General features: G+C 17.4%; 4 protein-coding genes across 4 annotated transcripts; 2 read left to right on the top strand and 2 right to left on the bottom strand.

Moving 5' to 3' along the window:
- Positions 1 to 351: 351 nt before the first annotated feature.
- PRELSG_1401400 (conserved Plasmodium protein, unknown function) lies at positions 352 to 3,730 on the bottom strand (the record flags this gene model as incomplete). The annotated part of the gene is made up of 6 exons (XM_028679054.1): positions 352 to 2,855; positions 2,949 to 3,035; positions 3,170 to 3,235; positions 3,371 to 3,407; positions 3,515 to 3,621; positions 3,706 to 3,730. 6 exons carry the CDS (start codon positions 3,728 to 3,730, stop codon positions 352 to 354), a joined length of 2,826 nt encoding a protein of 941 aa, XP_028534806.1.
- Positions 3,731 to 5,366: 1,636 nt separating this feature from the next.
- On the bottom strand, positions 5,367 to 6,104 carry PRELSG_1401300 (conserved Plasmodium protein, unknown function; the record flags this gene model as incomplete). The annotated part of the gene is made up of 2 exons (XM_028679053.1): positions 5,367 to 5,477; positions 5,853 to 6,104. The coding sequence occupies 2 exons, from the start codon at positions 6,102 to 6,104 to the stop codon at positions 5,367 to 5,369; spliced, it is 363 nt and encodes a 120-aa protein (XP_028534805.1).
- A 2,299-nt stretch (positions 6,105 to 8,403) lies between these two features.
- NHE (sodium/hydrogen exchanger, Na+, H+ antiporter, putative) lies at positions 8,404 to 13,161 on the top strand (the record flags this gene model as incomplete). The annotated part of the gene is made up of 2 exons (XM_028679052.1): positions 8,404 to 12,849; positions 13,006 to 13,161. The coding sequence occupies 2 exons, from the start codon at positions 8,404 to 8,406 to the stop codon at positions 13,159 to 13,161; spliced, it is 4,602 nt and encodes a 1,533-aa protein (XP_028534804.1).
- A 2,348-nt stretch (positions 13,162 to 15,509) lies between these two features.
- Positions 15,510 to 18,251, top strand: PRELSG_1401100 (conserved Plasmodium protein, unknown function; the record flags this gene model as incomplete). The annotated part of the gene is made up of 1 exon (XM_028679051.1): positions 15,510 to 18,251. One exon carries the CDS (start codon positions 15,510 to 15,512, stop codon positions 18,249 to 18,251), a length of 2,742 nt encoding a protein of 913 aa, XP_028534803.1.
- Positions 18,252 to 21,103: the final 2,852 nt, after the last annotated feature.

Here is a 21,103-nt window from a genome sequence, read left to right as displayed (position 1 = left end):
TAAAGAATAAATTTTTTTTTTTTTTTGTATAACATTTATTTTTAAAAACCTTCTATTTTTTAAAATTTTATTTACAACAAAAATTTTAATTCGATATATTTGTAAAAAAAAGAATGAGATTCAAAATTTTTTTGCATATTATTATTCATTATAAAAAAAAAAAAAAAAAGGTGTACAAAAATTTTGCATATTATACTAATGAAAATGATCGAATAAAGTGTAAAATAATCTGTCTTTTTTTTTTTTTTTTCTTCAATTTACGAAAGGAATAAAAATAATAAATGATCATGAATTATTATATAAAAATTGTTAAACACAATATAAATAATAAATTACTATATGTGATAATATCTATTTTTTGTCATACATAGCATAAAAAAGTGATTTAAAATTGGAATCATGTTTCTTTTTTATTAATCTAGCATTGTTAAATAACCTTAATAATGTTGAGTTATTTAAGCAAAAGGAATTATTTAGATTTTTTATAACTTCTAAATATTTGTTTTGTTGTAGATAGGCCATATTCTTCCAATATATGGATTTTATATTTTGTGAATTTATAGTAATAGCTTTTTCTGAATATTTAATGCACTCAATGTAATTATTCATTTTATAGAAACAAATTGATAAATTGGTTAATAATTTTTCCATAAGTAAAAGTAAATCTTTATTTTGTTCATCATTTAAATTCTCAAGGTTTAATTTATTTTCTTCAAAAATTAATTTATAAAGTGCAGAAAAACGACATAAGTCAAATCCTTTTTTATAATGAATTAATGCTGCATAAATTAGTTTTTTTTTCATAAAATTATTTCCTCTTTCAATGTATATTTTTAAATTTTCTATTTTCTCTGATGTACTCATGTTCCAAGGATCTTTTTTTTTACAAATAATTTTTAAAATTTTTATTTTTAAAATAGTGTCTTTTTGATAAAGAAATCTATCAAAGTACACTTTCTTTAATGCATTTCTAAAAAATGAAATATTATATATTTTTTCTTTATTCCTTTTTTTTGTTTTTGTTACGCGTATGGAACTTGAATTATTTTCGTTATGATGTTTTTTAAATCGATTAATTTTAGTGTGTATGCTCTTTTTTTTTTGTATGTTTATAATTCTTTTGAAAAATTTTTTTCTTCTTACTTTTATAAATGAGTGATAAATGGAAAGAATTCTTCTTATATTTTCTTCTTCATTATTTTTTTCAATAAAATAATTTTGTAGTGAAAAAAGACCTTCACAAAAGTCTTCCACTTCATCTTTTTTTAAATTATTTATGAGAAAAAAACCCTTTCCTTCGTTTCTTTCAGAAATTAAATTTTGTACATAATTGTTTATATTGTTTATTTTTTCATTTTTTTTCTTTTTCAAACACTTATAGTTTTTTTTTTCTCTTTTGATACTTTCTGTATTTTTTTCTTTTTCCTTTATAAATTTATGTTTGTTATTTTTCAATTCATTTATTTCTTTGTCTTTATTATTTTGGACTTTTTTTAGTTCACACTGCTTTAAAAAATCATGCTCTCTACTTATACCTATATCTTCATATAATATATGATAAACAAATTGATTTTCTAAAAAAAGATTTCTGTTTTTTGATAATGGAATAATTATTTCATCACCTTCTTTTAAACCTTTGAAGCATTCATAAAACCAAAGAGGAGAAGTAAAACATGATCCATATGAAAAAAGAAAATAAGCGTTACTTTTTCTAATGCTATTGTTATTATTATAAAAATTAATTGGCAAAAAAATTTGTTTATTCCTTGTTTTGTCAATATTCTTAATACTTAGACTAATTATTAATTCGCAATCGGTATCAATAATTGGCCTATTTAAATTTTTAAGTTTATCATCTTCGCTTGTATAAAAAAGTAACTTTTCTGAATTGTTCATATTAATTATAGAAGCGATATTTACCATTTTTGATTTTTTGAAGTCAATCAATTCTATGATTAGTTCTTTTCTTTTATTAATTAATTCATTGTTCATATTAATTTTATTTTCATTTTTCAATGCATTGGTAATTTCATCTTCATTATTGCTTTTTTCATTTATATTATTTTTTATAGTTGTATTATAGTTATAATCTTTACAATTTACAATATTCTTTTTTTTTTCTGTACTATTATTAAAATAATTGTCAATATTTTCATCATTATTTTTTTTAGTGATTATTGTTGAGTGATTTATGTGAAAACATTCTAAACCTTTAAGAATTATTTTAGCTATCTCTTTTTTTTTCATATTTTGTATTATTTTATATAATCCTCTATATTTTAAATTGTCTATATCAAAAATTGTATGAATATATTCCTTTTTATTTTTTTCTTCTATAAAATAATCAATATAATCATTTTTTTTTGGTGTGAAAATTCCTTTTCCTTCTTTGAGGACTTCCTTTATAATAGTTTTATCATCATTTAAAATGTCAACTCTATAAAATTCTTTTAAATAAACAACATATGTGCATAAATCCTTTTCTTTTAAAAATTTATATCTTAAATCATTTATTTCTTCTAACTCCAGGAATTCTATATTTTGATTTTGAATAGGTTTTTCTCCATAATTTTTATTACAGTTATTTAGAATTCCAGTTTTATTTATTTGAATATTATTTTTCTTTTGTTTTTCATCTTCTTTTTTCTTTCTATCATTTTTTGTGTTCCGTTTTTTTCTTAATAATAATTCTATTTCATTGGAACTCAATTTAATTCCTTTAAAATATTTAACATTAGGATAACTTAAATATTTTTCTACGCATTTTTGTTTAAATCTTAAAGACTTTTTAAAGGCAACTTTAAAATTATCTTTTTTGTCATATTTACTCTTCTTTTCAGAATTTTTAAAAACTTCTATTAAGTGTTAAAAAAATATATGTATATACACATACTTATGTTTATATAATTTTAAAGGAACAAAAAATATAAATATATTAAGCATTTTACTTAAAAAAACTTTAGGTGCTTGGATAATACATACTTCATTTTGTTTCATACATTTTGCGGCTATTTCACATATGTAAGGTAATTTATCTTTAAAAAAAAAAAAATATACACATATTTAAATTTTTCATAAAATATATATTAATTTTATTAAAAGAAATGAGATAAAAAATAAAACAATAAAAAAGAATTAAACAATCATATTTCTAATTGAATTGTATAACCATTTTTTCCTAAATATGTTTGAACACATGTAATTCTATCTTCATAACCTAACTCATAATATATTACTTTAAAAAAAAATTAAAAAAAAATAATATATAATCAATAGTTATAAGTTTTTAAGTATTATTTTTTTTTATTATTATACATATATAAATTAGAAAATTTAATGGATATATATATATATATTTTTCTTTTTATACTTTTTATTTTATGTCCATTTCCTGGACTATAGTAACCCTTAAAAAAAAAAGAAAAAATATTAGAAAAAAAAAAAAGAAATAAAAAATTTGAAAAAATAAACAAAAATATAATTAGACATAATAATAAAAAAAAAAATTATTTACAATTCCTAATTGTTTTATTATTTTAAAAGAAAAGGTATCTTCACTTATTGCGTATACATCATTTAAATATTCACATGGTGCTTCATCATCACTATCAAAATTGTAAGCTTAAAAAGAAATAAAAAAAAAATTTTTTTTTAAAATGAATAAAGGATAAAATATATTTACATAGAATTTAAAGTTATACTTACTAGGTGCTTCTGAATCAGTAATCATTTTCAGTTGTTACCAATTTTTAAATATAATAAAAAAAAGAATAAAATTATTATAAAATTGTCATTTTTTCTAATATTTATAATAAAATCTTTAATTTTTTTTTTTTTTTTTTTTTTTTTTTTGGATCTAATAGCATTTAGAAATAAAAAATAAAAAAAAATATAAGCAGACAATATTTAAAAAAAAAAAAAAAAATTGTGTAAAAAGGATATTTATAATAAAAAACAAAAAAAAAAAAAAGTAGTTCATATAAAAAATATGTTTAAAAATAAGAAAAAAAAATATATTCGGAACAGAGAAAAAAGGAAAAGAAAAAGAAAAAGAATGAAAAAAAAAATAAGGAAATAAAGAAAATAAAATAAAGAATGTGTATTTAAAATAAAGTAACATAAAATAATTATACACTTAATAGCTTAAAAATAATTTAAAAAGTATGGCAATGCAAAATATGTATCTTCAAAATGTAATAAATACGTTATATATAATAAAAATAAATTAAAATATTCTAATACCAATCATTACAAAATAGGAAAAAAAATTGTAAAAAATGAGTAATAAAAATAAAGAAAAATTAAATAAGAATTAACATATATCAATAAAAAAGGAAAAAGATATAGTTAAATACACAAAAAAATGAAAATGAAAAATTTCTATAATGATTAAATGAAAGAACAATAAAATAAAAACTTAAAGATTGAGAATTACTTAAATAAGTTATAAAATATTATACAAATATTTAAAATTGAATAAAACTAGAAGTGTAATTTGAAAAAAAATAAAAATTTTTATTTCACGAAAAAAATTATAAATATATATTTTTATAATTATAAAACTTTAAGTTGCTTTAATTTTTTTAAATATATTTAAATATATAAGAAAATTCAATATTTAATATAATAAAAATGTTGTGTTTAATATATATATATATATATATTTTATTTAAAATGAGTTTTGATTTTTTTGTTTATTAGAACATATAAAATTTCTTAAGGCTACATGATGAATTTTTTTTTTCTTTTTCTCTATCATAATAACTTTTAAGTATGTAAAAACATACGGAAAAAATAAATCCAATAAAAAAGAATTTCTTACTTATATATATTTTTAATTCAACAAAAAATAGACATAAAAGTTATAAAATTTAATTATTTTTCTTTTAGTTTTTTACTAAATTATGTAAGAAAAGTTTATATTCAAAAGCATTATATAACAAAAAATTTTCAAAAATTATATATGATTAAATTAATAAATATAACTATTCAACAAATTATGATAAATTAATTTTTCTTTATTTAACTTTTTATAATTTTTCCTTCAATAGTAGTATGCACACTTCCCATATTATATTTTATTATTTTTTTATTATATTTCTTTTTCAAAATTATTATAGAATTTTTAAAAATATATTCAAATTTTCTATTTTAACTATTTGTTCATAATTTTTGTTTTTAATAAAAAAATTTCCTTTATCTTAATATTACTGTGCATTGTGATTCTTCAATTTTCTTTTTTTTTTTAATTTATGAACTTAAAAATAAAATTACATAAATATATCAAATAGTAATTTAATGTTTTCGAAAAAACCAACTTAATATACTCTTTCTCACTATTATGTTTTATTTTTTTCTTTTTTTTATTATTCCTTTTCATTAATTATTTGAGAAATCAATGGTTTTGATTCTAACTCTAAATCTTTTCTTTTTGCTTTTATAAATATTTGCTTAAAAGCTCTGTTTTGAGCTTCCAACTAAAAAAAAAAAATATATATCGTCTATAATATATACATGAAAAGTATACAATAAATAAAATTACTTAATTTATAATGTGATATATGTATCATTCAATATATTTTTATATTTAAATATGTCTACAAGTATTTTTTTTTTTTTTTATAATAACTTTACATGAATTATTAGAACTATTTTTGTTCATAAAAATAAACATACACGAATAAATTATAATAATATACATGTATACATATGTAATAATGTATTCCACTTAATAATATACAAACGTTACATGTAAAAATATATGTTTATATTAAAGAAATTGAATATATTATAAAAAAAAATATATATTTTTATACTTTATTTTTTTTTTTTATTATTTTAAAAAGCATTACTGGTGAAGAAGAATCATAATTTTTGTTGAATTTTTTATAAACTTCATTATTTAAATAAAAAATATTCCTATCATAAGCTTTATTAGTAATATATAAAAATAGCCCACTAAAAGCTAATAAAGTAACTGTTATATACTTAGTTTGTTTTTGTGTTCTATTTTGAAAATATCTATACACAATTTTTTTTGCATTTTTTTTATTATATATATTAAATTCACTAAAAAAATTAGAACTGTGTTTATCATTTGACATTGTTTATATATTTATATAATTTTTATTTAGTTTATTAGGATTCATTTTTCAGTTTTTCTATTCATATTTTTTTAAATTAACTAAATATGTAAGTATATATATAAATATATTTTTTCTCTTTTTTATTATTTCTATATGTCCATACATAAAATCACAATTTGTTAATATATGAAATTTTATTTTTCATATAAAATGTTAATAGAATAAAAAAGTTTAAATAAATAAATATATATATGCTCATTAAATTTAAAAAAAAAAATGAATAGAAAAAAAATTCAGATATTACTTATTACGAGCATTTAATTTTTCTTTTTTTATTTAAAAAAATATAGAGAAGATATATGCAATAAAAAAATTGTTAAATATATAAAAAATATTATAAATGAAGCTAAAAATGCATTTAAAAAATAAAACATATATTCATTTGTATTTAAAAACACATTTTTTTTACATAAAAAATTTTATAACATTTAACTTCAAAAAAAAAAAATGTTAAACTGTAGGTAACAGTTATTTTATTTTTTTTTTTATGTTTTGTTACAAAACACGAATGAGTGCTATTATAAAAATATTTTAAAATTATATAAAATATTTATTCAATAATTTTAATCTAGTATTGTTACATAATATATTCTAGATTTTATTAAAAAAAAAAATTGTATATATATAATTTTATAATTTTTTTTTTTTAAATAATCTAAAAAATCGATAATAAAATATATTTATAAAATTTACATTTTTTCTTTAATATTTTAGAAGGCATAATAAATTTTATTTTTTATCATGTATTAATAAAATTGATATTTATTTTAACAATTGTTTTTAATTTTTCATATGAAATATTTATTTTTTATAATTTTGTTTACATGTTTTATTTTATAAAAACACATTTAATTTATATTAAAATATTTTAAAGTAAACTAATACCGTAACACTCATTTTTGACATATAAAAAAAAGCATTTAATAAGGCAATTTTTTTTTTTTTTTCAAATTATATTAATATATGAATTAAATTATTTATATCTTTTATTTTTTTTTTCTTTCTTATTTCTTTAAAAAATTATTAGTTTGTCCATTTATCTAGTATATTTAATACTTTTATCTTTTTTTGAATTATATAGTTGAATTATTTATTATTTTTTTAAAAACATTTTTTTTTATTTCTTTGATTTGTTAATTTTGATGTTTTATTAAGGAAATTAAAATTTATATCATGTATATTAATTTTTTTTTTTATGAAATTTTTCTTTGGTTATTATTTTCACTTTTTTTTAATAAAAATTTTATTTTTTTTTTATTTTAAATCAAGATATATTAATACTATTTTACTTATATTAATCTCATTTAATATATATATATATATATATGTATATAGGACAAATATATGTATTTATGATTTTTATAGCATAATGTTGTTTAGTATATGCATTTTAAAATAATATATGGATACACAAAACATTTTTAATTTATATTTAAAATATTGCATTTGATTCTAAATATTTTTCTAAATTAAAAAAAAAATAATAGATAAATATATAGAATTTTTAAGGTATTATAATTAATATGTATAAGTAAATATTAGAAAATACATATGAATTTATATATATTTTTTTATTTGATTTTAATTTTTTAATTTTATTTAATACTAGTACTAAATTTATTTGTAGATATATATATATATTTTTAAAAAATATTTTTTAGTTTATTAAAAAAAAAATAAAATAAAATAATTCAAGGTAATAGTAATGATAATAATATAAATAAATAGAAATGGAATAAAGAAAGTGGAATAAATTAAAATATAAAGTACAAGAGTAAATTTTATGAATCATAAAAAAATAAATATAATTTAGCTTTTTTATAGAATATTTACAATTCTAAATATAATAAATAAAAAATGATATATTTTATATTTAAAATGTAATTGAAGAAAAAAAAAAAATAATTAGCTTTATAATTTCAAATATATTATTTTTATATTTTATTTATTTATTTATTTATTATTATTTTTTTTTTTTATTATACCAAGAAATGATATATGGATTCATTTATATTATATTATAAATCATTAAATTTATATTTACGTAGTACAGAAAATGCTTTATAAAATTTTTTTTAATTATAAAAAAACAAATACAAAAAGATATTTAAAAATTTTTTTCATTATAAAAATAAAAGTAGTGATATTAGTTTTGTTACATTTGTTATTAAATGGTGAAAATATAAAAAAAAAAAATGTAGCATCATATAGAGAAGCAAAATGTTTGGATTTTTTATTCTTTGAAGCTAAAAAAGATATGACTGAATCCTTTAGGATAAAGGAACAAAATATAAAAGAGGAAATTTATTTAAAAAATAAAAATGAGAGCTATAGAAATAATTATTATTATATTTATCCTAACATCATTAACAGAAATATAAATTACTTTTTTAATATATATAAACAAGTATATAATAATATAAGTAATTTTAATATTTTTCATAAAATGTTCATAAAAAAAAGTAAATATGGTAAAGAAGTATTTAAGAATGAAATGAAAATTTACAGAATTCTAAATGAAGATGAAACAAAGAACAATCAGTTACCAACTGCATCCAATGAAGTATCAGAAGGGTTAATTTTTTTTTGTTTTATATTTATATCAGCAACAATGTTGCAATTTATTTTATCAAAAATACACAAGTTAAATATTCCAGTTTCCGTCATTTGGTTTTTATATGGGATGTGTACATATGTGATAGCAAAAAATTTTAATGTTTTTAAAGATAACCCATTGCACAAATCTATAATAAATGCTAGGAATATAGATTCTTCCATTTTATATTTTGTACTATTACCGATATTATTATATGAAGCAACACAAGATATTAATTATTATGCTTTTAAAAATTTTTTATATGGTGGAATAGGGTTAGCAGTTATAGGAGTAGCATTGCAAGTAGGTATATTAGGAATTTTGTTTTATTATTCTTATATGTATCAACAAGAACAATCTCCAGTATCTAGTAGTTTTCTACTAGCATCTATTTTATCTTCTACTGATCCAGTAGCAGTATTATCTATTTTATCGGTTGTTGATGCACCATCAAAAATTAGTTCGATGTTTCATGTTGAATCATTAATAAATGATGGTAGTTCCGTTTTATTATTTCAATTTTTTTTTTATTTAACAATTGGATATAAAGCAAATACTTCTCAATATGTTATTCTTTTTGTGAAGTTATTATTCTTAAGTCCAGTTTTTGGTATAGGAATGGCTATGTTAACATTTGCATGGATAAATTTATACAGAAAATATTATTATAATCAATGCTTAGCCACTATAACAATGTGTTATCTATGCTATTTCATATCAGAATATTATTTTAATTTATCTGGGCCTTTGGCGATTGTTTGTTATGGTTTATTTATTAATGCATACGGTCATATTGCACTAGATGAAATAGCTCAAAGAAAACATAAAGAGATAGTAGAATTATTAGCGCTTATGGGGAATTCTAGCATTTTTATTATATCTGGAATTGTTTCATTTGGTATGATGGAAAGTGTATTTAAAGATAACCTATATTTTTTTTTATATATTATATTGACTTATTTCTATTTACTATTTGCAAGATCTCTAATGATTTTAATTTTTACTCCATTTTTATCAAAAATTGGTTACCATGTCAACTGGAAGGAAATATTGCTACTAATATGGGGAGGATTAAGAGGTGGTATAGTTTTAGTATTGGGATTACGTATTGAAGCAGCAAATGAAATTAATGATAAATTGACGAAAGAATTAGCATATTATATTAGTGGTAGTGTTTTATTAATTTTAACAATACAAGGATTAACATTTGAATGCTTATACAAAGTACTAAATACATATCCACCAAACCCATTTCGAATTGTTTATTTGGAAAAAGTATTAAAGATGATTGATTATAATTTTTATATCAGAAAAAAACATTTAAAAAATTATTGGCTTTTTAAAGGAACAAACATATTGCACTTTTCTACTAAAATTGTACCAGAATTACATTGGAGAAAAATGAACAAATTTGGTGAATTCGATTTAAATTTACCAGATATTTATTCATGTTTACAAGATATAAGCACTTGTGATATATCTGTATGGGAAAATGCTTATTATTCGCAGACAGTAATTGATAGTTTTGATGATTTATCATCTCACAGTAAAAAGAGTGACAAAAAAAATATAAATAAATTTTTCTCTTTGAAAAAAAGTTTTGATAAAAAAGTGGAAAAATCAGATTTTGATCCTAAAAAATTGACGGAAAATATTTATAATGATGATAATAACAGAGATAATAACAACAACAACAATAATAATAATAATAATAAGAATAATAATAACAACAACGATAATAACAATGATAAAATACGTTCATTTGAAAGAAATAGACAAAAGAATTATAACTTAAATTATAAAGAAAATCATTATAATAGTGATGAGTATAGTTATATAAAGAATTACACAAAGAGGAGAAATTATAATAATAAAAATAGAAAAATGTATATTAGTAGAAGAAATGTTAATCCATGTAAGCATGAAATGAGAATTAATATTATTAGGAATAATGACAATTATTGTAGTAGTTTAGATGAAGATGATTGCAATTACGCAAATGTAAATCATTCTATATCATCAAAAAATTTTGATAGATCTAGTAATAATTTAAATGAACTTTCAGATAATGAATCATCATGCACTGAAAAGGATTGTGAGGAAAATAAAATAAATTTGAATGCGTTTAATTATGATAAAATCTCTTTAAAAAATTATGATCGTTTAATAAATAAAATGAATTATAAACAATTTAAAAGAAAGAAGCACGAAAAAGAACACATCACTGTTATCGATAACATTGTTAATAACAACAATGAAAAAGAAACATTTGATCCCAAATATAATTTAAGGTTAATTGAACATGCCACGGATTTACCTAAAACATTAAGTGACAATTTACTTTTTAGAAGTAATGTAAATAATAGTAATTTAAGTAATGACGATAAGAAAAATAATGATTCTACGCCGAACAAGAAAAAAAAAAAAAAAAAGAAATTATTAAATTTTTTAAGTGATCCTAATACTTGTGATGAAGAAGTAAATAAAAAAGAAAGTAAAGAAATAAATGAACAGTTTAATGTGGAGAAGCATGTAAATAATAATGTTAATTATGATATAATTACGAAAGTAGACGAATCATTATTAAGTGATTATAAGGATTTAAAAAAAAAAAACAGTGAAGGAGAAAAATATACTGATTTATCAAATTTAGAAAAAAACAGTAAAGAATTGTTAATGAATGATGATTTTATTGTTAAAATAAAAAAAGAAAAATTAAATGAAAACGAAAAAGAAAGTTGCAATAATTCTGTAATTAATGAAAATTCAAATTATATAAATGATATAATAACTAATGAAGAGAAAAGTAAAGATAGTGAGTATAACTTTGATGAATATTTAACATATCAAAACTTGTTTGCATTACAAAATAATGGAGAAAACATATCAAGTTTTTTTAATAATAGTTATGATAAAAAGTACTATTTAAAAAAAAATGAAAAAAATTTATCAGAAATAAACATTTCTACAAAGGGAACTAATAGCAAAAGTTTAATTTTAATGAACAAAGAAATAGAGAGAAATAAAGATAAAAATAAATGTAGGTGTAGTAATGCATTTGAAAATACATTTAATTTTTTCTTATGTAAGCTAAGAAGAAAAAATTTTAACAATAAGTTAAAAAGAAAGATAGAAAATAGCGAGAATAAAAATGATAACGAAAAAATATTATTAAATAATAATTCTACAACGAGTAACATAATGAATGAAGAATTAAAAAATTCAAATAAATTTGATGATGCTAAAAGAAAAAAAAAATTACAAAGAAATAATACAGCTGATATTATTACTCAAAGATATGACACAGATCAAACAATCAACTTTGAATGTATAGAGGATGTATGCCAAAAAAAATATGTTACTCCTTTTTATAGTTTTTTAAAAAAGCCGAAAAAGAAAATAAAAAATAAATTGTTTAGTGAGTTAAGAAGAGCAAGAAGTCATGAAAGTTATACACGCAAAGGTAATTTAGGTAAAAATGGAGATGATGTATTTTATACTACTCTTAAAAAAAAAATTGTAAGAAAAGAACGAGAAGGAGAATTATATATTATGATATTTAACACATGTAGAGAATTGTATAAAAAGCTATATGTAAATGGTTTTATATCAGGTGAATGCTTACTAACACTTACATCTATACTAGATTTATCTGCTGATTTTGCATTAAAAAAAGTTAGAATGAATCCAATTAAAGCATGGGCTGAAGCATTTGATAAAAGAAAAGATAAAAATAATAATAAAAAAAATATTGATCACAGAAATGGTTTTGAATATGAATTTCACGTATTATTATCAAAGTTAAAAATTAATAAAAAAAACTTTTTCTTCTTTTCACCAAAAGTAGTCAACATATTTATTGTTTATGAGCATTGTATGAAGGATTTACAAATTGTTTTATCTTATGTTGACGTTCATCAGTGCACGTTAGATAAAGGAGGAATTACTATGAAATTATTATTAGGAAAAAATTTATTAAAAAGTTACTACAGAAATATAGAATTGGCAAAGAATCTTATACCTCATATTGCTAATAAATATAGAGATGTAGTTAAATACTGTCTAATAAAAATCGGAACAGATATGCTACTACATTTAAAGAAAACGGTAATTATAATAAAAAAAACTGTTTTTTTTTTTAAACTACCATATACAACTATATTTTTATATGTTACTTTTTCAATCTTATTTTAATCAATTTTCTTTTTTCTTTAAAGTAATATTTTATATTTTTTTTTCATTTTTTTTTTTTTTTTTAATTAGATTGTCAATGAACAAGCAGCTAATGGATTGTTGTTATCACAAGACAATGAAAAATTAAACGGTATTTTCGATGAACAACAAGTGAAAATTAATAGATATAGACCCTATTTACATTATATTTTTAAAAAAAATATGCTTAAAATGATTATTAAGTAAAAAAAGAGAAAAATTATAAAAATATTTTAATAGAAAATTTAAATCAAATATATATAATTTTTTTCTATATATTTTTGTTAATTTAAATATGTTAAACATGTTTTATAATTCTTTTTGAAAAAAAAAAAGAAAAATAAAAATAAAAAAATGCATTCGTAACAATTGAAAATAATATGAAATCAAATAAATATAAATGTTTATTTATCTTTATATATATATATATATATATATATTTATTTATTTCGTTTTTTTTTTTTTTTTTATGTTTCTATATGTGTGTTCATTGAGCTTGTATTCCAATTACGATATATATATACATATATTTTTTTTTATATTTTATTATTTTATTTTAATAAAAAGAAACATTTAAAAATGTTTCTATTCTTAAAATTACGATGATTGTACTTCCCCCTTTTATATAATAGAAAAAACATTTTTTTTTTTGTAATTTTTAAAGTTTATATAATTTTTTTAAGCATTTTTATTTTTTATTCCTTTTTATTTTACTATTTTATTAAAATGTTTTACATCTCTATTTCTTATATGTTAATGCATAGGATTACTTTGTAATTCCTTTTAATAATATTTTAATATACTAATACTATATACAAGAATTTTTAATTTAATTTTATTTTTGCTTTTTTTTAAGTTAATTTTTAAGAAAGATTTTTATAAACAATATAAAATGCTATATAATATTTTATAAAAAAATAGAAAAAAAAAAAAAAAATAATATTTATTCTTTATCAATATTTTTTTTTAAGGTATCAATTGTTGATAAAATATTATTTTAACATTATAATATTTATATATGATGTTATAGATAAATTTTACTTAATATTGTATGCTTAAAAAAAATATATTTTTAATAAAAAAAAAAAAAAAAATTAAAATTATTTTTCTTTTTTATAAAAAGTTTGGTAGTAACTTATGAGTTTATTAACCTTAAATTTTCCCTTTTTTAAATAAACATACAGAATAAAAAAAAATTGTTTCCTTTTCCTATATTTCTTTTTAAATTATATAAAAAATAAAATAAATAATTATACATAAATGTATGCGTATGAAATATATATCATTCATTAATTTATATGTAGGCTTATCTTTTTTTTTTTATTTAAATTATTCTTTTTCTTATTAACTTATATATTATTTTCTCATTTATTTCATTTTATTTTTTTTTTTCCATTACTAATAAATTATATTAAAAAGCATTTATGTTAAATGTGTATGAATATATATATTTATTATGAATTTAATATTATAATTCTAAATATTTTTTTAATATTTTCTGTTATATGTCACATATATATGTTTATATTTTTTTTTTTGACAATTTTGAAAAAAGTATTTTTTGAAAAAATTAAAATTCATAAAATATTCCTAAACTTATTTTTAAAAGTTTTTTCTTTTTTTTTATTATATATTTTTCGTATGTATAAATGATAATGCCTTTTCATATATATACGAAAATGAATAATTAAATAAACTGATATTATATTATAAAAAAGCTATAATTATTTGTATATTTAAAATTTTTTTTTTTCTGAATAATAATAAGGAATAGAAGGAAAAAATTAAGGAATTTTTTTTATTCAAAATAGAATATAAAAAAAAGTTATAGAAGTAGGAATAATGAAGAATATTATATAAATTAGGTACATAAATATATATATATATATATATAGATAAATAATAAATATATAATATATTTAAAAAATTACATGTGATCCTAAAGAACAAGTAATTGCTTGTTTATACTAATATAGTAAGATTAAAAAAATTAAACAAAAATATAGTATACATTTAAATACATATTTATATTTATATATATATTAGAAAATAATAATCTTTTTAAATGACAAAAAAAAAAAAAAAAAAAAAAAAAGATTTTATATTTAATTAAATTGTTTATATAAAGAAACAAGTGATATAAATAAAATTAAAAAAAATTAAAAAAAAATTATCAAATAATTATCAAATAATTCATCTTTTGTAATATTTTATTTTATAACATTTCATGTAATGGCACAAAAGATATATTTTTAAAGTTCAAAAAAAGAAAAAATTAAATATAAAATTATAGATGAAATATATATTTCCAAATTATTTTTTTATTTCTTTTATTAGGTTCTTATAAAAAAAAAAAAAAAAATAATAAAAAAAAAAAAAATTAAAATAAGAATTAAAAATAAAAAATTATATATATTTATATAAAAAAAAAAAAAATTTATAAAAGTAATTTATATTATAAAAGGTGAAAAAAAGAAACAGAAGAATAGTTTTAGAATTATTTAAAAGTATATTTCATATTTTTGATTCTTTTTTTAAGAAAAGTTTTAATTATAATGAAAATACATTTATCTTCTGATGAAATAAATTTACTTGTTTATCGTTATTTAGTAGAAAATGGATTTATACATACATCTTTTGGTTTTTTTAATGAAGCAAACATTTCAAAAAATCCTTATTATATAAGTCATGGAGAAAAATTACCAACAAATGCATTAGTATCATTTTTACAAAAAGCTATGATATATATATATATAGAATATCATACTGATAATAATGATGGGAAAAAAATTGTATGTGAAGAACCATTTTCTTTTTTTAGGAGACATGAATGTTGGAATAATGAAAATAACTTATCAGAAGATAAAATAGAAATTAATAAAAATGAAAAAAATTTGACTAACAATATAAACAGTGCTACTAGTAGCAATGTTTTTGATAATAAAAGTAATTTAAACAATAAAACTAATAATTATAGAAATAGTTTTACTAACTTTGCAAGTTTGAATTATAATGATAGCAATATTTCTTTTAAAGATATTAAAAGAAATTATGCCAACATTTTTGCACAAGGAAAAAATTCTAAGAAAAGTTCAAATAAAAAAAAAAGTAATACAGAATATATAAATTTAAATGAAAAAGATGAATCTTATAGTACTATTAAAAAAAGAAAAAAGTCCAAGATTTTTAAAACTCAAAATAAAACAAATAAATTAATCAACGAGAAAAGTAACAATATTTTAAATAGTGAAAAAAAAATAGAACAAAATCATGTAATTGAAACTAAAAGTGAAATTAATGAAACTGATAATATTAATATATCAAATAAAGAATATATCAATAAAAATAATCAAAATGATTTGAATACTTCAAATAAAGAAAGTGATAATAGCAACAAAAAGGATTCCATTATTAGTAGTAATCTTCAAAATGATACCATTAAAAAAAAGAAAAAAAAAAAAAAGAAAAAAAAAGAATTTTATAATTTGAATGACAATAAAAAAATAATTAAGATTCCTATAAAAAAGGAGAAAAAAAACAATTCTAAAAACATTTTAAAACAAAAGAAGCAACTTAAAAATATATCTGATGAACATATGGAGAAATGTTCTTTAATGAATAAAGATGATTCTAATTTATTTATTTATAACAATTCAGATAATAATAAAAGTCAAAATAATGAACAAAACAACAATGAAAATGTCAATAAAAACAATGTAATAATAACAAATGAAAATCCTAATAAAATAGATGCTAATTTAAAACGAAATAGTTCTATTTCGTGTTATTCTGTAGAAAATAATCATGATGTGAAAGAAGTAAAAGAAAAAAACACTTTTTATTCAGATTCCATGTATAACAGCTTAGATAAAAAGCAAAAGTATAAATTTAGCAATTCGGTAAAATCTTATAACTATAAAAATAAACTCGATAATCATTTGCATACGAAGAGGATAAGTGATCTTAATAATAGAAAAATTAATTACATAAATAGAAATGATTTTAATTTCAGTTTTTCAAATTATATTAATAATCGAAAAAATTATATCTTTAATAAAAATAAGATATTCAAAGTAAATAAAGATTTAAAGAAGGGAAAAGTTAAAAGAGAAAGGATTAAAGATTCAATAAATCAAAAAAATGAATTGAATAACAATAATAATAAAGAAAAATTAAAAAAAAATATTAAAAAAAGAGAAATGAATAAAATCTTAGAGTCACATCATGATAAATCATGTCAATATAATAATAAAAATAAAGATAATATTGAAAAAAAACATATCGAAGAAAATAAAATTATACAAGTGAATTCTGATTTAAAGTTAAAAAATAAAGAGAAAAGTATAATGATAAGTAAATTCAATTATAATCAGTTAATAAATAAAAAAGAATATGAACAATCAAGTCCAAAACAAGAAATAAGAAGGGAGGTAAAAGAAATCGAAGAACAAAAAGAGAAAGATGATAATACGAAAAAAGAAAAAAAAGAAGATAACGATAATAAAAATACAAACATGGAAATTGAAGATGAAAAGAAAGAAGAACAAGGGGATTTAGAAGAAAAAAAAAAAGATAAATGTCTATACGAAGAAGACTATAAAAATGAGATTAACAATCTTCTTTTAAAAAAAATTATCTTAAAAACATTAAAAAACGGAAAAAAAAAATTTAAAATAAATAATAGAATAAAAAAGAAAGAAAAAATTAAAAAAAAAAATGAAAATAATCAAGATAAAGATGAGGAGGAAGAGGAGGAAGAGGAGGAAGAGGAAGAAGAAGAAGAAGAGGAAGAAGAAGAAGAAGAGGAAGAAGAAGAAGAAGATGATGATGAAGACGAAGAAGATGAAGAGGAAGAGGAAGATGAAGAGGAAGAAGAGGAGGAAGAAGAAAATGAAGAGGAGGACAATGAAAACGAAGATCAAGAAGACAATAATGATGTAGATGAATATGAAGACAATAATAATGAAGTAGATAACGATGATAAAGAAGATAGTAATGACGAAAAGGAATTGCAATTTATACAAAAAAGAAATGAAGAGAAACAAGCAGAAGGAGATGAAAACAACGATAACGAAGAAAAACATAAGGAAAAAAGAAAAAAGCAAAAACAGGGAAAAGAAGAGGAAGGTGAGGACGAAGAGAATAATAATGATAGAAAAGATGATGCTCATAAAGAATGGAATAATAAAAAAAATAAAGAAGATGACTTATGTAACAAAGATAATTTATATAATGAAAAAAATGAAAGAGAAAAATATAATCATGAAAATAGTAGTGAAAATAAAGAAATTGAATGAACAAAAAAATGAAAAAATTAAATTAGTCAAAAAAAAAAAAAAAAGATAATTTATTATATAGAACCAAAGGATATAATACAAGAATTATGAATAAAAATCAAATAAAAAATAATATTGAATTATAACAGATAATTTTATTTTTAAAAGAATTAGTTATATATATATATATATGCATTAAAAATAAAACATTATTTTGAGTTAAAATATAAAAGTAATGAAATGATAAAAATAAATAGTAAAAAAATTTATAAGTTATGCATTTATGACAAGAAAAAAATATAAATTACTAATTATTTTATTATATCAATAACTAAAACTGTAAATCAAAAGGATAAAAATAGTCATTCCTTCTATAATAATGATAGTTTGTGTTATATTAATAAATATGAAGAAAATCATAAATTATATCATAATGATTTATTTATAAATAAGAAAATTTTATATCATTTATATGCATTTTAAATATTTTGTATTTATTATTATATACAGTAATTTTTTTTATGTGAAAATATTAGTTTTTTCTAAACAGAAAGTTCTGAAAAAATAAGAAGATAATAGGTAATTGTAGATATGTGTGAAGTGTGATCATCCTTTTATAAAATAAAAAGGGAATTTTTGAATTTTAAAAAGTTATAACAATGAAAATAGAAGTTGTGAAGTTAAAAAATCTCAGGTATATTATCTATGAATATTTTTTCATTTTTCAACAAAGAAGTGAATTAGTAAATATTTTATTATTATATACAGTAATTCAAAGAAAAATTAATTTTCTTTAAAAATTTCATTTTAATTTTTTTTTAAATATTGAAGATGAAAAAGTTAGAAAATAAGTGGTTAAATAAATTTTTTTTCATTGTTAATTTTATGTTCAAGTAATAATGATTTTAAGAAGTAGTAAAAATAAGTCACAAGAAATGAAATACATTAAAAGATAGTTACTCAAACTTGAGAAGAAAAAAAAATATTTTTTGGATGAAATAAAGTAATTTTACAATTAATAGTTTAAAAAAAGAGAAAGAAAAATTTATTATATGTATAATAATATATGATTTAAAGAAAAACTTTTTGATATTCAGAATGAAAATTATAAAACATATAAATACACAAAATAATTATATAAAAATGAACCTTCAAACTGAAGATTTTCTTTTTGAGTAATATTATAACAGTGAAGCGACGAAAATTACATAAATATCTGTATATATATATATATATATATATATATATATATATATATATATATATATATATATGAATTAATTGAAAATAAAAAAAAGAAAAATAATTTATATAAAAGGAATTCTTATAAAGTATTATAAATATTTAACTCTATTTTTTTGCCTCTTTTAATTATTTATCTTTATGTAATGAGAATTATGAATTATTATATTAAAAAAAAAAGCACTTTTATATAGAATATTTTTTTAAAATATACATAATAATAAAATGAAGAGGGATAATATACTATTAAATGCAATTAAAAAGAATTTATAACATTAACAAAAAAAAAAAGAAAAATAGTATTTTTACTTATTTTTTTAAAAATTTATTTTTGTTTGTTTTAAAATTATTTTTTTAATATAATAACCACAATTTAGATAAAAATAATCAATATTTTTTCTATGTAGCTTCTAAAAATAAATAAGAATTTTATTTAGTTTAAATGCAAATAAATATAATTTTTTTATTTTATATATTTTTACATGTGAAAAAAAAAAACTATGGATATTAAAAAAAAAGGGAAAAAAAGAACATATATTTCATTTATAATTAAAGGATGTAGTTTCTTTTTTACTTTTATTTAAATATTGATTTAAGGAGATATATTAAATTAAGTTAAAATATTTTTAGAGTTTCTTTTTTTTACAAATTGTGTATACTATTTCAAGTAATTTATTTGTTAAGGAAAAAGTATTTTTATAAAAAGAAGCAGAGCTGCAACTATTAAATTTTTTTATATTATTTTGTAATCTATAAAATTAGAATAGGAATATTTATATTTAACATTAAAAATAAGGAAGATAATTACTTTGTTTTTTTTTTTTTAAAATAATTTATTTGAATTAATTCTTTTTTGATATTACTATTATAGATTAAAAAAAATAAAATAAAATAAATTTTCAAAATCAAAATAGTACAATAGAAAAAATTTTAATTTTATTATTAAGATGATAAATTACATTTGTTTATTTATGAAATAAAGTAATAAATAGAAGCCTAGAGTAATATTGAAACATTTTTTTTTATTAAAGGTGTAAACTTCTTTTTTTTATTTTTGATTATTATAAGGATAAACAAATTTATTCCCTTAAATATATTATATGAAAAAAATATAATCTATAATATATTATTTTTTTTTAATTTTTTTTTTTAAATTGTTAAATTTTAACATGTTTTACTTTTTATTTGTTACTGTTTTTATATAATAAATTTTTTGATGTTTGAAATTTTTTTTTTTATTTTCACCATAAATTTTATCTATATAAAATTGTGCAAGTATACATATATATATTTGTTTTTATGCAATTAATTTTATATTTGTTTTTAAACTTTTATATTTCTATAATTATGTTTGAATACAACATACAATAAAAAAAAAATGAAATATCCTTTTATTTCTTAAATTATGTAAGAAAAGATTTAAACAATTTATGTATTAATAAATGACAAAAGAAAAAATCAATATATTATTGTGAATCATGATTCTTCATATCAGATATATTTTGTTAATATCTTAATAGAAGAAATATTTTTTTTTTGAAAAATACTAAAGTTTTAATATATATTTTTTATTAATTTATAATTAAAATAAAACAATTTTAGCTTGAAAAAGTGAACATTAAATATTTTTC

This window comes from Plasmodium relictum, assembly GCF_900005765.1.
Source record: "Plasmodium relictum strain SGS1 genome assembly, chromosome: 14".
Lineage (NCBI taxonomy): Eukaryota > Apicomplexa > Aconoidasida > Haemosporida > Plasmodiidae > Plasmodium > Plasmodium relictum.
Note: the sequence above shows the minus strand (reverse complement) of the source record. Positions and strands in the feature narration are given on the sequence as shown.